The sequence below is a fragment of the Serinus canaria genome, chromosome 3, assembly GCF_022539315.1.
Source record: "Serinus canaria isolate serCan28SL12 chromosome 3, serCan2020, whole genome shotgun sequence".
NCBI lineage: Eukaryota > Metazoa > Chordata > Aves > Passeriformes > Fringillidae > Serinus > Serinus canaria.
The window spans coordinates 106,095,042-106,112,690 of record NC_066316.1 but is presented as its reverse complement, the minus strand read 5'-3'; the positions used below and the strand labels follow the sequence as shown (position 1 = coordinate 106,112,690).

Here is a 17,649-nt window from a genome sequence, read left to right as displayed (position 1 = left end):
AAAAAGAAACTGTACTGGATCCAGATAAAACTGTTTTAAACTAAAACTCAACACCTACATGTCGTCTTATCCACATGCTTTATAGATCACTGGAAGGAAACACTTTATCCACTAACCATGGGCTCAACTTAAAATCATCACCAAAGACTGCTGGCAGCAGCAGTGGAACTGAGGTGATGAGCTTCCCCTGATATCTGTTCTAATCTGGGAGGCAAGAGAGGTTGCATAGCACCAGCAGGAAGGTATATGGAGAAAGCACAGTTTACACTAGAGATTGATTTAATGAGTTTTTATAAGTCTTTTATGTCAAAGCCAGCTTACAAGAGCCTCATCTAAGACACTATCTAATATCAACAGCAGTATGCAGCATCTTGTTATCTTTTCACATTTCACCATTCACACTCTCTGAAGTTAGCCTGAAAAAATGTGCTTTGTGGGAGCCACCAGGCTCAATTTTTTTTTTGCCTATTTCAGTTCTGACATTTAAATTTATCTTGAACTAACTAGGGGTGGGAGGTGACAATTTTATTTCATAAAACCTTTTGAAGTTTGGACAGGAAGAAAAACATCTTTAAGCATCTTCACAAAAATAATTTCAAAACATCTATTTTCATATCTAAGTTACAGAGAAATGCCTGTAAGAGCTGAGACTGGAATGGGAGATCCATGTGTTTAACATCTTCTGATTCAAATTAGAAATCTTCATTAGACCAAAATACTTTGAATGTATAAATGTATATACGGGAGCTTAAACCCAGACAACCTCCACCCCAAGCCAGTGCACTAACTCCCTCATAACCCTCTGAATGGTGGTATTATTGAAATGATATAAAAGGTTTATTGAAAATACAAACAGGCTTACTTCATTAGTCATATTTATTGGAAAATGTTCCCATCTTGCTCCAATTGTAAGGATCAAATGCAAAGCTGAGGGAAAGCAACAGTTACAAGAGAGAACTTTCCTATCATCCTGAACACTAGAGGAAAACATTACCTCACTATCTAGGCCTAGATCAGAAGCTTCAATCCCTACATAACCTGCAAGTTAGCTTCTTAAGGAAAACATCTCATAAAATGGCAGTTGCTGAAGTGAACTTCCCAGTTGGAGACTCGGACTGCAGAGATTTTTGCATCCCTTTGACAACTTACATAACCACCCATAAAGCATAACACCATAAACTGATTTAAAAAACATTCTCTTCTTCAGCACAAGCAGCTCCATTAACCAGCTCAACATTTAAGATTAACACAAGTCCATAAAGCAGGTGTTTAAGCAGACCTGGTATTGATCTCTTCAATCTGGAATGAATTTTACTGCCAATACATGGAGACATGCTTTTAAGATATATACAATCATTAATTGTCTGTGTCAAGACAAGAGGCTGTAAAAATATGAATCCAGCATTTTGACTGTTTCATGCACAATTTCATTAGCTAATAAAATGGCTTAATGAATCAGGTCTGCAACTTCTTCTGCAAAGCTCCCATGGCAAATGTGCCAGCAGGCACATCTAGCTACTGTAGCCTGAACAGCTCAGCTAGAAGTGAAATAGGCAGGGAACCCACCCAAACATTATCCAATGGATTACAGGTGACAGAACACAACAAAAAATACAACAGACAGCTGAAATGGGAAATCACTCTTGATGTGAAGCAGAAGGACATCCAGAACATGCCTTACCTGTGTAGTGCACCACACACGTCTGACCCTTCTTTGGAAATGTCCGTCCTGTTAAAATTATAAAAGGTTAATCTTTGATTTTCTCTGATTGACCTGGCTAGGCATTTTCCTGTTCAGCATTTTCCTTTTAAGAGGAAAATGCTGAACAGAGATCTGGTATTTGGTAATGGTTAACCATTTGGTAAATGGTTTTGTAACCATTTGGTTACATTAGGATACCTGAGACATCCACATGACAGCTCTAGGTATAAGTGGCTCCTCATACACCTTGGAGCACAAATCTTATGAGGAGTGGCTGAGGGAGCTGGGGGTGTTTGGCCTGGAGAAAAGGAGGTTCAGGGGGAACCTTATTCTCTCTACACCTCCCTGACAGGAGTTTGTAGTGAAGCAGGGATCAGTCTCTTCTCCCAGACAACAAGTGGAGGGTAAAAGTGAGGAGAAATGGCCTCAAGTTGCACTGGGTTAGGTTTAGATTGGATATTAGGAAATGTTTCTTCACAGAAAAGGTTGTAAAGCATTGGGTTGTAAAACACTGACTGTACAGGCAATTGGTGGAGTCACAATCCTTTCAAGTGTTGAGAAAACACATGCAAATGGCATCTGAAGACATGGTTTAGTGGTGAACATGGTGGTGGTGCTGGGTTGATGGTTGGACTAGATGATCTCTGAAGTCTCTTCCAACCTTAACAACTCCATGATTCTGTGACCATGCGTTACAAATCACTAATTTGCAAGACAGGAATGGGATGGTTTAGGGTAACAGGTCCCAGTTTGGCTGCTGTTTATCTCTTAGACCAAGCAGTATTTTTCTTAGATAACTCTCCCTATATATGTGTGCATTATAAATGCATTTACATTCTGTAAGTGCAAAAAAGACAGTCAAAACTTCGTGGATTATAACTTTAAATATTCTCAGAATGTTTTTGCTATAATTTTTCAAATAAAGTCTCAGCCTGACATTGTGAGAAAATCCATTTGTATTCACATGTCTCATGCCTTCCACTCAAGAAAGACAGCTCTGTGAGGGCATCTTTAATTAGCAGGGATGGGTTTTACAGAAATTTTCACAGACAAAAGCAGCTTAATTTTGTAGCATCAGGCAACAGTAAAGCAGTAGTATGCTGAGTTATTTTAAGAGCCTGGTAGCTCCTCCTAAAATGTTCATACTGAAAAGAAAAAAAGCTTAAATTATTTGCTTGACACAAAAACAAAGTACCATTTCCATTTTACCTGTTCTAGGTACTGCTAAAGGTACTAAAAGCTAAGGGATTACTCTCAAGGCTCAGTTAGGTGATAATGGTGTATTAAAGATGCTAACCATGATCTCTCAAGGTTGTCCAGGGGAGTGCCCAGGTTCAGAAGAAATTAAAAGTATCAATGAGGTTAATTATTAAAGAACATCCTTGACAGAAAGCTAAATACTGGGGATTGAGTTAGGTTGCCCACAAAAGCTGTGGATGCTCTGTCCCTGGAAATACTCAGCATTGGGCTTGATGGGGATGGAGTAACCTGTCTAGTGGAAGGTGTCCCTGCCCATGGCAGGGAGGCTGGAACAAGATGATCTCTAAGGTCCCTTCCAAGCAAACCATTCTATGATTCTATCAAACTGAAGCTCATCTCTTAGCTGGCTTTCTGGCTCTTTGGTCAGAATTAACAAGTTCTGCATTATAGAGCACTTCACATGGTATAAACCAGCAGGTCACATACAAGCTATGGCCTTGGGGCTCACATGCCAGAACCTCATGAGCACTAAGTGGCGGAGGGCAGGCTAATATGATGAACCAAGATTTACAACACAAAAATTGAGAAAGTGGTGCTTCCAAGTGCCACCTGAACAGCCTTGTTCATTGGCTTGGCTGGCTGGATTTTCCCTAGCTGCACCTTGCACAAAATGCAGTACAGCAGGTATCTGGTAAGGTCACCATGGTATGCTAAAGTGGGATTAATCTCTTTTAAATTCACGGCCATCTAAACCACAGGCAACTCTTGTATGCCAGTCTCCTGGGCTTCCTCTACTGACAGCAAAGAATTAGCAGTGCTTTGAGAGAAAGCCAGCCTACCCAGAGAAAGGCAAGACAAATTATTCTTTGGAGATGGCCACAGAGAAAACCCAGAAGACTGCTTTGGAGTAGCTAGCTAACCTGAGAAAGTTATGTGAGATGAATCCTACCTCCAGTAAAACAGGTATTATTAAAATGATCCACTATTATACAGAGATCTGAGAAAAGCAGTTTCAGACCTTATGGACACACACTCTGCTGTGTGAGTTCATCACCAGCAAAGCCAATGAAGATACATAACTTCACATCAAAACCAAATTAAAAGCAGAGATGCGCAAGACCACTGACTCACTGTGGCTTAAGACAGTGTTTAAAGTCAGCTGATTTTGATTAAGACTTGCAACCAAGAGATCTAATCCATATAGCCTTATTTGGAATCAGATATTACTTACAATGACAGCTTTGATGTATTTAATAGATAGAAAGTACTACTGTGAGGTAGTTCTACCCTCCTTCCTACTCCCAACTCAGCACCATTACTTATGTGGATATAAGTAATCTTTTTTTACATCTGTGCAACCAAGAGAGGAATTCAATCTCTAGAGCTAAACAGCACAGAGGGAGAAGCCAATTTAAAAGCATATACAATGAAAGAAAAGATAGTGGGCCAAGAAACTTAATCTGCAATCAACTTGAAGGAATTATTTACGTTTGTATATCAGCCAATGATGAATCTGGCCTATTATATAGCTACATATGTATGCTAGAAATTACATCCTCTTCAAAAAAACCCCAAAACATAAACACCTTACGGAATTATATTATAATGCCAAGGAAGAGCAAAACACTGCGATTGGCTCTCGAAAGCCAAGCGTGCGCCAAGGAGAGGAGACTGCCACCCGGGCTGCACATCTGCCCTCGCCAGCATCCCACGCTGGACCGGGAGGCGACGGTGCCTTGCCGGGGGATGCTGGCACGAACGGTCGGCAGCCCCGGCGAGGCCGGGCTCGCCGCCGGGGAAAGTTTGGGCTCCCCGCCGGGCGCCGGCGCTGACCCCGGGCTCCGCGCTCGGGCCGCGCAGCTGTCAGCGGATGCCACAGAAACCCCGGCCCCTCGCCGCCCCCGCCGCCGCCGCGACCCCGGGCGGCCGCCCGGCCGCGCTCCGCCTCTCCCGCACGGGGGTTCGTGCCCGCGGGGCTGCGGGGGAGGCCGTGCCTCCCTCCGCCTCGCCGCCTCCCCGCTCTGCCGCCGGCGGGGACGCGGCTCCCTCGCTCCCGGAGCCCCCGGCTGCCCGGCCGGACCGGGCGCCCCCGTCCCCGCGCCGCAGGGCTGCTCCCCGCATGGCCTCGTACCGTCTCCCGGAGAGATGGTCTCGATCTCCACCCCCATGGCGGCACCGGCTCGACTCAGCCCCGCTCCGCGGCGCGGCCGGACCCCCAGTGCGGGCAGTGCCCCTGGGCGGCCGCGGGCAGGGGCCGCCCCGGCTGCCCGTCAGCGCCCGCAGCCAATGCGGAACAGGGGCGGGGAAGACGGGGAGGGGTCCGCCCGCCCCCGCTCCGAGCGCCCGGGGGCCGCGGGGACAAGGGGAGCCTTGCGCCGGCGGTATCCCCCGCCGGCATCGCTCCCGCAGCCACGGCCGTGCGGGAGATGCTGCTGCCATCCCCCGGGCAGGGCTCGCTTTAGCGATGGTGCCCGGCGGAGCGCTCCTCCGGGGGTCTCTCCGGCGTTTGCCCGCCGTGTGCCCGTGGCCGTGCGGAGCCCTAGCGGCGGAGGGCTCCGGGCGTGTGCGGGAGCGGAGGGTCCGGGGGGGTAATGCTGCAGGCGCGCCGGGCACACAGGGAAGCCAAGCGCCGCGCTTCAGACTATCCAGACCCCAGGACGCGGCTGAGTGCGAGCGGAGGGTCGGCATTTCTCGTCACAAAGAGCCATGGAGGAAAGCATCTGTGCTAGCACATTACGTGTACGCGCTGAAGGGAATGTCCCCCCGATTGTGCTGGTGAACGGCAGCATCGGAGCAGTGGTACCCACCGCTGGGCAGTGGTACCCACCTCTAGGCAGTGGTACCCACCGCTGGTGACCCCACACAGCAGCGGCAAGTCTCCATCAGGCTGGCAGTGACCTTGAGTTTCAGTGCAAAACAGTTTCTAAGTTCTTTTCGTATCCATGTTTTAAATTGGAAAATCTATTTATGTATGGTGTTCCCGTGATGTGAGATTACATATTCAACCTTGCTACAACTACTTCTAGGGAATGCACCTGAAATAGACTATTTCCTCATGCACTTACAGCGTAATTGATTCCCAGGACTCTAAAGGAATAGTTCTGTTTGCAGTTTTGTGTTTTCTGAGTTAAAAATAAAAATGGAACCACAACATCATCAGTTTTTCAACTGAAAGAGCTGTCTGTAACCATCTAATTCCAACCTGCACTTCTCTGACATTACTTCTTCAATATGTTTATCTGTTACAAACTGGGCTCTCTTCAGGAAAAAGATCTTCCTCTATATGGGCAGCTGTCAGGATGACTGAATTGAGGAATTACTGCACTGGTTGGTAACTGTGATCATGTGGCCCTTGCATGCATGCTCTGAGCTACACTGACCATCTCCATGCAGCTTTTCACATTGCTCTCATCAGACTGTTCCTTCACCTCGGGCCTCGCTTGTATCTACCTTTCCTTGCAGGTCAGATACTCTGAAATACCAGGGCTGGCTGCCTGCCTGAAGTTCCCCAAAAATGGGCAAGTGAGGAAAATCATGAGCTCACATGAGTTCAGAAGCAGTAATGAGGGCTGAACATGAATTCCTTTCACCTGCCTCCCCTTCCAGTGAATTCTGCATCTGCAGGTAGCATGTACAGAATAACCAGGCACTTACTGCAGTTTATCAGAAGAGGTCTGTAACAGTGGAAATTCTGAAAAGGGATTCTTTTCCATTGCCAGTCTCAGATTTGATTTGGTTTCTGATCAGTAGAAAGATGCTAAAAATGCATTTGAGAAATAGGAAAATGCCAGGTAGGAGGCAAGTGGCACAGAAGCATTAAGAACACAGGAACATTGCTAATTCCAGAGGTGCCTCTGAGTCATTACAGAGCAAAAAGGACAGCACAAGAAAAGCTGAGTGCATAGGGGGAGTTATAAAGGGAAATTCTAGGTACATAGTGTCCTATTTGCCCTCTTGACTTTATAAGAAAGGACTGCTTTCATCCAGGCTTCAGGTAGATATCTGTGTCCTCTCAGGTGATCAGAGCATCAGAAGACATAAATCCAATGAGCAAAAGCAAATGATTCTTTGCTGGGCTCACTTAAGCTTTTATATTTACATGTTTCCTTTGATCAGGCCACACATCTCTCCACGACAGGAGAGTAGCTGTTCTCGAGTTGTGTCTTATGACAGGAGATTGGACCGAATCACATAATAGACATAGTTCAGACAGGATCACAGAATATCTGCTGCAAGTGTCATCCCAAGTAACAGGCCTTAAAGGCAGACCACAGAATCCTTAGGCAGACTGACAATCATAATAAAAAAGCGAAGACCACCAACAGCAAAATTCAGAAGGCACAAAATGGGATTAGGAGGGACCAAGTTGTGACCTAAGTTGAACATGCTGTATCTACAATCATCCTATCCCATGGCCTCTTGCCCCATGGTGAGACTCTAAATGCTTCTTTTGGGCATGAGCTAATTAGATCCCCCACACTCATATTCCCAAGATTATGGAAAGAAAGGGAAGGCCAATTTCCAAGACAGAAAAGAAGGATCTGTAGAGAGCATATCAAAGTTGTTGGATGAATATGTTAAAAAACCTTTGCCACCACAAATATGGAACCAAAAATAATGTTATTTTCCCCCTCACAGTATTCACTGGAGACATCGAGATCCTACAGCACATGAAGATCTTGGAAGAGTAGAAAACAAGGAATGCCCACATCTTCAGGAAAGGCTCTGAAATACAAGAAAAAATGGTTTAAAACTGGCAAGGAATTGGAGGGAAACAGAAAGGACAAAGGGACTAAGAGGGAAAGTTCATGACCAAGGAAATGGCTAAAACCAGATTATCAAAGCAGACCAGATTAGTGTATTAAGAATGGTCTTTGAAAGTCATTGCATGTCATCCACCTCCACCACCTTTGGGATCCAGTGTATCTATATCAAAACATATATCAAGGGCAAAGTCTAGTAGTCTTTCTCCCCAACGCTCTGTAGAGATCACATTCCTAAACAGTTCTTTACCACAAAACCTTCCCACAGCATGTTTTTCTATTCTGGCACCAGAAAGACTGGGCTGGAAAAGTGGGGGGTTCTCTCAACACTCATTCCCAAATGTTTTGATGGAACAACATGACTCCAACATCTAAGATTACTCAGTGGTCACAAAGAGGACAATTTGCCACAGCCATTATGAGAAAAACCCAAAACCTCAAAGTTTAGCAGATAAATATCCATCCTATTTTCTTTAGTTCAAACCCCTACAGCCAGCACTTTTAATAAAATATTTATACGTTTCCACTTTTAGGAAGACAAAGAGTTTTCAAATTTTTTAGGGTGTTTTAACTTAGTTCATAGTTCATATATTGTGAAATCCCATTCTTCGTTGTTTTTAAAATCTACAAAGGAACTACAAATCATGTGTAATAGATTCCATATGCACTCAAAGAACACCCCTGGAAGGCAAAGCACTAAATTGCCCATAAATGGAAAGCACAAATTCTGGAAATGTAAAAATTCATGGAGGCCACAAAACACCCCCAACAATACACATTTCCCTCACCAGCATCCATGGATAAATAACCAGCGTTACTTTGAAATTCAACCAGTCTAATATGAACAGTGAAAAAAAACTAAAAATGTGTTACCAAAAATGACCTTTCCATTCAGTGAACCAACATGTGCAACCAAGTAATTTTAATCCCAAAGTGTACAGATCATGCAAAGCCAGCACCTCGCTGGAAGAAATCCTGACCAAAACAAACAGCAGCCTGCAGAGCTCAGCAGGTCATGTCACTGCAAATGGTCTTGTGCACATGAACATTGACAAAAGAGAGTCAGCAAGAATCCCTGATTCCTTCAAAGCACATGCTTAGGGCAAGTCTGACAGAACACCTACAGTGACAGCCATGTGATTTACAGATTAAACCTAAAAATCTCCATGTGCCTATCTCACTTCTCACCACTGCTGGTTACCACAGGTCTGCAGCACAGTCACCTCCTCCCAACTGATACTTGTTCCAAATACCCTGAAACAGAATAAAATTTCCTCCTGAAGCAATTATTCCAAATCCTCATCTTCCTCTTGGAACTCCTTATCCACATCTGTATCCATTGATTCCTCTTGCAGCTGTAGCTCTGAGTGCAAAACTGCAGCTGGATTTTTTTCAGTAGCACTAAAACTGCATTGAAAGCCACCACCTCTCTCACCAAGCTCTTCCCAACTCAGCTATCCACATATTCTCTCTCACAACACTTTTATGTGAGTCATTACAAGGATCTTAGGCCTGATCTTCAAAGCCTTTTACAAGAATAGATGAGGTAACCTCAGGTATGCAGAAGGAAGACTCCAGCTCATCAGGATATATGCCACCAGCTACTAGAGTCAAGAAATTGGTAGCTTGTGTTCTGAAATGGAGCCAAAAAATCCACCAGACCAGGATCTTAATAACGGAGCTTGCTTCCAGAAGAGATTAATACAATTTAACACTTCCAAACCCACATGAGTTTAGACAGACTCATGGTCTCTCAGACTTGTCTCCCTTGTACAAGGACATACTGGAGCAAGCCCAACCATTCCAATGTTGTTAGTGGTTGGAGAATGTGGAGAGAAGGAGGGAGCTGGATTTGTTCAGCCTGCAGAAGACAGAGAGAAGCAGGATCTCAGTTACTGTCTACAACTACACAGGGTGGAGAGGATGGTGTCACACTCTGCTCAGAGATGCCCAACAAGAGGACAAGAACCAATGGACACAGGTCATAGCAAGGGAAATTTTGACTATATGTAGATAAAAACATCTTCACAAGATGGGTTATCGAACAAAACCTTAAGGAACAGGAACAAACCGATCCTGTTCCATGCAAGAAATTGGACTATATGGCCTCCAAAGATCCCTTCCCCTAAACCAGGGTATGAGTCTGTAATATTTTTCTTGCAACATGGAGAAGGAAATTAAAAAATGGTAGTGAGGTTAACCACAATTCCAACATTGACTGCAAGATCCTAAATCACCTTGCAATGCATAATGCTCCTGGGTGATTAATACAATAGCTAGCACCTCAGATCCTCAGATGCAATATAAATATGAAATTGCAGCATCCATCCAGACTAATTAGCACATGTGCAGATTGCTGCAGTGGTATTGCTTCACTGCCTACTCTTTTGAAGGCAGCTTGCTGAATTGAAGATATGCTCTGAATTGCTCTGTGTCTCAGTATTTAATTTATATAAGAAGAATGATCATTCTACCTCATTTAGATTCCAAATACTTCAGGGGAAGAGATCATAAATAAAAGAGGGCAAGTAACACCTTAGGGCAAATAACACCTTAGGGCAAGTAACAGAGCCTAAACTCAGGGTCATGCAGTGTGGTCTCACAAATAAAATTTCCAATAATAACAATATCTTAGTCCAGGAGGATTTGATTTTCTCTTCCACCCAATATTTCATAGCAAAAAATTGATTAAAAATGTAAGTAAATCTATCTTTCAAACTGTGGAAGAGTACTGGAATTACATATATTGCATCTATTCTGTAAACTAATTATCCTGTCTCTGTCATTTCCTTGCTGTGGAAGTTACAGAAGGACGTCAGTGGCTTTGAGAAACTTTACAGGGCAACACATTTGCTGCTTTCTTCAGTAAAACTATTTCTCTATAATTTTGGTATTTATTCTGCTCAGTGGAGAAATGTCACTGGCAAAACATATTGGAAGCAGTTCAAACAACAGGAGAAATCCAAACAAGCCGCAAATATTAGCTACAAGCTTTTGATTAGTCTTTCTAAGACTTTGGAAAATGTAACTGTGGAAATGAAATTAACTGGCATTCTCAATCCTCCAGATAAATTAATCAAGGGAGCAGGCTAATGGACTCAGAAAATTAAGGTTGTATTTGTTTTCCTTCATTCTGTATGTGCAATTATAACACTATTTAATGAGTTTCTAGAACCTCCTGACCAAAATGATCTGAAGTTATAACTAAAAGTTCAGCAGCCAGAGAGGCAGATTGTAACATACTAACATTCCTGAGAAGCTACTAGTAGGAGAGCACAGAAAGATTGTAAAAAGTAGGGGTTTTTTTCTGTGTGATACTCCAGGGACAGCTTTAATTTCAGGTAAGTGTCAACAGATCAGTGACAGCCACTAAAAATCTCAGAGTTTTTACATTCATCTCTAAGAACAACAGAAACACTAATCTCTCTGGTATTCAGGTTCTCACCAAGGTTGACCCAGCATTTGGCCTTTAGCTCTCTTAGAGAAAGACAAGGCTGAATCAGCTGTTTCAGGTTGTGCACCTATGGTGGCTGAATCCTGGAGAACAAGCATTTAGTCTTAAACTGACCAAGTGGAAATATTTCTAATCCTTCCTACTAGGAAAACAGAAAAAAGTATTTTTAATTTTATTTTCCATTACATTTGAAGGCCTTATCTAAGATAAAAAAGAGGGCCAAAACAGAGCCGCCACAGCCTTTCAGTAAAAATGTAGACCCTACTGGACCTTCAGTACAATTCCAGCTAATGCTTCTGCTATCTTAAGGGCTGGGAATTAAAAACATCTTCCAGTATAGCTCAGTGTCAGTCTACACAGACAGTTACAGGTGGACTACTTAAACAAGCAGGTGGATAGCAGCACAATGTTACCATTGTTTCATTTTAATTAGCAGGTTTGTGTTAGAACACATTCACCAATATTTTTGTCTATATCAGGGAAGTAGGGAGATCCTATTCAGTCTAACTAGCAAGAATATTTCAATAGGAGACCAAGTGGAAGGTGTATTACTACAAGGATTTAAAAAAACAGCTGGGATTCAGTTTTCTTCAGACGCTTCTGAAATTGTCCCAACTAGAACAAGTAACTATGCCCAAGATAGCTGAATAGTGCAAACTATTCCACTCTCTTGGGCATCAGAAGTGTTATCACCAAACACATCTCATACATCAAGAAAAATAAGAGAGACCCCACAATCTTTCTCAATCAACATTCTCAAACACAGTTTAACGGCCTGACTCGATAGTAGAACCCATGTTATTCAGAAGTAACCAATTTTGATGTGCTTTATAAAATTTGTTCTCTTGTGCACTTTCCAAAACAGGTTTTGCTAAGAGTTTGACTGTCATTGTCAACCAACCAGCTTGGATACAGGATTATATCCAGCTCATGCTGTCCTGAGTTCCTTTGCAATAATAAATTATTTTCCCTGAGCTGACAAAGTTTAGTGACCTTTTCAACTTACCAAGCTGGGACGAATGTGAATCTGCTAAAAATATTGCTATCCTTTGTTCTTCTTCAAGTCTCAGTGGGTTTCCAATTGAGAGTGATCTAACTGAGTATGCACACTGTGGCAAAGAGCATTTAGCCATGCAAGAGGTTCCTGAGTTATCTGATGTGTCTGGTGGGAATTATAAAAATGTCACTTGAAGGGTATAAATTTACATCATCGTGTAAAAAACAAGGTACTAATAAGGGACCTCTTCAAAAACAGATACATTTAATGTCTATGAAGAAAAAGACTGTCATAGTTTGGAAGCTGAATGTTGACTTACAGATGGAAAGACCCATTAGATCATTCATTCCCTCTCTTTGCCAAGACAGAAATACATCCCAAAGAACATTTCATACTCTTCTGCCCAGTATAATTTTTGTAACATAAGTGCTAGAGTTTCTATTGAAAACCTGATTGCTTTAAAAAGCGTGCACAAGAGACTGGCATGTGCATATGGGAGCATCAAGTCAAAAACCAGTGGTTTGAGACAGAGAGGGCATTGAGACAGAGAGGGTGTGGGTAGGAATCATGCAGCTCTAGAAAGAGCTATTGGTGGGCTGATCACTGATAAATGTTCTAGTTAGAACAGACATGCACGTAATGACTACACAACCGTTCCTTGGCATTCATCTGTCCATACCCACTTCCTATCCAAGCACTTCAACTAGGCTCATGAAGCAAGAGTTATTCATCTATTTTTGGTACTTCAGGATGGAATGAATCATGCCCTAAAAGTATCTGTTTTTCACCACTGACTTTTAAGTGAATCAGGAAGGGTCTGACTTAGACAACTGCAGTGTGCATGTGCAGAGATATGTTAGAGAGTTGAGGCTCCACGCTGTTGCTTAATGGGAGCTTGGGTACTACCTTAATGTAGGTGGCTATACCAATTTACTTTAATGCAAAAATGCTAATTTGTGGGATGAATCCCACACTACAATTAAATGAGGTATGAGTCTCATTCTCTGTGACCATGTTTGCATAATCATCCTGCTTTCCTTCCTAATTGCTCACCAGTTTTGCTTTAACATTGTGAAGGCCCAAAAAACATTAAGCCCTTGATGAGAGTGAGAATTAAATGGCCTTCTGAAAAGTCTTGGTTCTCATCTCTCCACTCCAGTGAACTAGAGTCTCACTCCAAACCACAAAAGGGAAAGTTTGGGTGATTAACAACCGCTTCACCAGCTTTACTCCCGGAGATGTGCTGGATCTCTATGTTAGAATTGCATATTTGCCTTTCTGTTGCAGAGGAAAGGGAGTTCCAAGAGCCACAAACTTCAAGAAAGCTGCTGAAAACACACCTGCAAGAATGATGGACAGCTCCAGTTCAAATGATGGAGCATCTCTGGTGCCTTCCCTGAGACCCAGAGGGATTTCAGAGAACCCAAGGTCCAGTGTCAGAGAGGTCACTGCAGTCAGTTGTACACATATGACATTTGGAGAGTTGCCATCTAGCCACATATCCCTGAGGATAGAAATGAGCTCACAGAATTTATAAGCTTCTACAAGAAGAGGCAAAACTTCTGTCTTGCTGTAGCAGTGTCTTGTCCGTCATATGTGCTAGGTGCCTCTATTTACAGATGACAGATCAAGCCAGCTTGGTACCCTTGGCCCAGGCAGATGCTCCAGAAAGGTAACACCAAGGGTCTGCACATATGAAAAAAAACACTCTTAGAAAGAAGTGGTGACTTTCCTGGCTGAAGTCTCCTCCTGAATGTAGCCCACGTTTGTAGCCCAAAAGATGAGGGGCTTGCCTTTACTCAATAATTTTCATTTGTGGTTTTTTTATTAATTAACCAAATTTCTTAGCAATTTCTTAAATATATATTTGTAAAAATTACAGTATTTCATTAGGTGTCTGCCACTTTACATGGCATATGTACAAAAACATGTAGTTGGTGAGTAAAATCCTATTCTGAGAGCAGGAAGAGCACACAGACATATCCCTGTCAGAAGAGCACTGATTTACAAGGCGTGGATCAGTGGATCTGCTCTGACAGATTACGTATTTTGTTTCTTTATTAACTGTGCATAATTTTTACATTCTGTTCAAATTAGCTTATGACAGATAAGTACTTTTTAAAACCAGATCTCGAGGCAAAGAAATGTCAGTGTGAAAGAATAGAGACATTTGGTATGCATTTATTACATAAATAAATACTCAAGCTTCTCAAAAGTGTTGAAGTAAATGACACACCTCCTTAAATTGGTGAATTCATGGTGAGTAGCTTTTGAAGTAAAAATACCACCAAGTACTAGACATTTCATGAAGCTGAGCTAAATTAATATTAGAAAAAATATTACTCTTACATTTTTATTACATATTGAGCTGGATCTCTCTTCCTCTGAAGTCACCAGGAATATTAACATCTATTTAATTAACTTGAAGCAACATTTAGCCTGGAAGAGTTATTTTACCATGACTAAAGGAGAAAATGAAGTCTGAAATTCAGCTTTTCCAGCAAGGCACTGAACTCGGATCCACAGAAATATTTAGATACCAATCTCCCACTGGACAAGAGATTGACAGGTAAATATATTCTAGAACCTGGAACTCATTAGCTCTGATCCATCTGGACACAAGAAGTATTCCCTCTTTCCCTGAATAGCAAGTAGAGCAATGTGGAAAAACATCAATATAAATCAGTATTATAAGAAAAGGCAGCTCACCCTCTGCAATGATGAAGGCTGGATTAATTTTCCAACACTCATTATGAACCATGGGAACTCATCTCTACCAACTGGCAGCCATGTGCAACTCAGTGTCCAATTCTGGACTTTATGTATGACTTCTCAAAACCATCTCCTCCAAAGCCCCAAGGACTGGCTGGCTGGAATGGCTCTGCAGGAGAGAGCCAGCCAAGGTGCCACCAGTGAAACACCTTGTTTAAGCCAAAGGTGACATTCTGATCTCAGTTACACCAGAAGATGCTAATAGATCAGAATCTAGCTTATTGTAGGTGAAAAGACTGTGGTTGCTCACTGAAGTGTCTCAGATTTCTAACTGTGGTGTTTCCAGGACAGTTTTCAATTACCAGCCTTTATTTTGAGTGTGTTCTATAGAGATCTGTGCGTGCCAAGGTGAGGGAATTTTTTTGTTTTTTTCAGAAAAATATGCTAACTGAATGAAGGCAACTTGTTTTTTCCACTCTTTTTTAATACTGTTTTTTTTTTTTTAATGAGGTTGTGCCAAACAAAAGTTCAATGTCTCTTTTATTCGCTTTGTGCCTTCTTTGATCCCCAGTACAACTTGCTCAAATCTATAATCATGGCATAACTTAGGTGTATTTTACGTTTACAAGTCTTCCATTATTTACAGTTTTTTAAAGACACAATCTGAAAGATAACCTTGTCTCAAATTCATTTTCTCATACATGGTGTTTATAGGGGTACCAGAAGATTCTGTTCTCACGGAAGTTCCTTGCCCACATCATTGCCACCAGAAGTAGGAGAGGAAATTTTCCTTGAGATTCTCAAATGTTATCCCAAATGGAGTCTGAAGTTCCAACTCAATTGCTACAGAATAGAGCTTGCAGTGTGTCTAAACCCTGCAGATTTCAAGGAACACTGAGCCTTAGAGAGTTTTGAAAAGGCCACAGCAAATTCATGCTTACTTGACTCCCCTCACTACCATGCCAGCAGAACTTTGTGGTTGTTGCCATCTTGTATCTGTGTATCTCAGATAATTAATTAGAAATAAGTATGTTTCAGATGAAGTATGTCTTCATATGTGTGTCATAAGTATGACTTCAGATGAAGTCCTATTTCCTAAAGCCTTCAGAGATAGATGAAAATCTTACTGTAGCTCTGCTGCAAATATTTTTCAAGACTTCAGTGTTTATGAGATGACCTGAATTCCAAAATTGAGGTTGATTCTGACAAACTTACTGGCAAACCTCACATTTTCAGCCTTGTATTAACCTCTGATAATGTCACAGACACTGCTGAAGAGCAAATGCTTTATGAGAGGATGAAATTAAAAAAAACTCCAACAGCAAATAAAGTCTGGTCTTCCACATGAGTAATCAGTCCATGCTCTCAAGATGCCAGCATAGCTGGCAGAATACACATTATCCCTAGCATAACATCTGAGCATTTCAGTCACATTGAGGCAGAAGTTTCTGCATCCAAACCACATTTTAGGTTGCTAGAATCCAGCTGCAACACAGTTTTGTTAGGATATTAAATGCACAGTGGTGCAGAATATAGATGAGATACTGTGCCAAAGAAGAGCTTTATCAGTTTCAGCAAAATACACCCAGAAGACAACATAGCAGTGAAACATCAATATTTTAAAGTAAAATAAATATACATTATACAGACTCTGTCAATTTATGGAGCTGCTGGGATTGTATTTTAATGCAATCTATTCATTATAACTACTATGAGTAAGAAACTTTAACTAATATAGAAAAACAATAATCCTGCTACAACTTGGAGGCAATTGTCAGAACTCCTAGTGAAACAGGTATGGCAGAGTGGCATCTGTGTCACAAAGGGTAAGGTAAAATCATTAAAAATCTGGTTTCACCACAAGCACAGACAGAGACCAAAGAATTTATGAGTCTTGCATAAAAAAGGAACTTCTAACCTGTATATTTAGCTTTTTAACTTTTACCTATTCCAGTCATCCTTGCTGACTTGCTCTTGAGGAATATAAAAAAGTTTTTATTTTGAATTTAACCTTCATTAAATAATTCACAAAAAAAAAAAAAAAAGGTGGCTGTGAATGAGCATGTGGTATAATTACACCAGTTTGGGAGTTCTTTAGTAGTAATAACCATCCTCAGTAAATACACCTGGAAAAAGGGTATTAAAAACTTCTTAGAACAGAGATCCAACTGCCTTCAACAAGACATTTGTTTTTCCTCAGGTGGTAATATGCAAATATATGGTGTATAAATGAGTTAAGGATGCAGAACGTGTATTGTTAAGTCTTACATCTTTAACCACAGTGATTATATTGATAGCTTGTAAACCTTTGTCCAGGTTGTTAATTTATAAAGCAAGAGACACAAGTTACAGGGAAGCTGAAAGGAAATGCATTGGCAAAACAAGAATTACAGAAAGATGCTGAGGATGGGATTCACTTACCTGTTTATAAGCTTCTAATGTCATCTTAGGCAGCCCAGAGACTTTCTGGGGATCATCTCTTTGTTGCCAGCTGCCACCCTAGAATGGCACTACTCTTCTCTAAGTCCTGTGCTGTACCTGCCAGCTCAATGTGGCTGTCTGAGATATCCTGGGGCGCTGAAAATAGTAATGGTTGCTTATATTTAAGTAATTAATCCCACCCTGACTATTTATGCTCAGCCATACACACACTCTGTCCAAGCTAACCCCAGAGAAGGCTGTGCTGAGGAGGGAAGGATGGAGACACCCAAGGCAGTCCATCTGGCCCAGCTCTGGGCCTGAAAAAACACAGCCCACCCAAACTGCTGTATCCTCCCACGGCCCTACTGTGCTACAGCAATTTATTGGTTGGGTCTTTTGG

At 42.0% G+C, this 17,649-nt stretch overlaps 1 protein-coding gene across 1 annotated transcript in view; it reads right to left on the bottom strand.

Annotated features, from left to right (window-relative positions):
- The window catches only part of FKBP1B (FKBP prolyl isomerase 1B), a 43,190-nt gene extending 38,048 nt beyond the window's left edge, over positions 1-5,142 (bottom strand). The window contains exons 1-2 of the mRNA XM_030236561.2: positions 5,034-5,142; positions 1,682-1,729 (exon numbers count right to left, since the gene is read on the bottom strand). Coding sequence (XP_030092421.1) covers positions 1,682-1,729; positions 5,034-5,070 — 85 coding nt within the window. The 5' untranslated portion in view covers positions 5,071-5,142. The remainder of the gene's footprint in view (positions 1-1,681; positions 1,730-5,033) is intronic.
- Between the last annotated feature and the right edge of the window lie 12,507 nt (positions 5,143-17,649).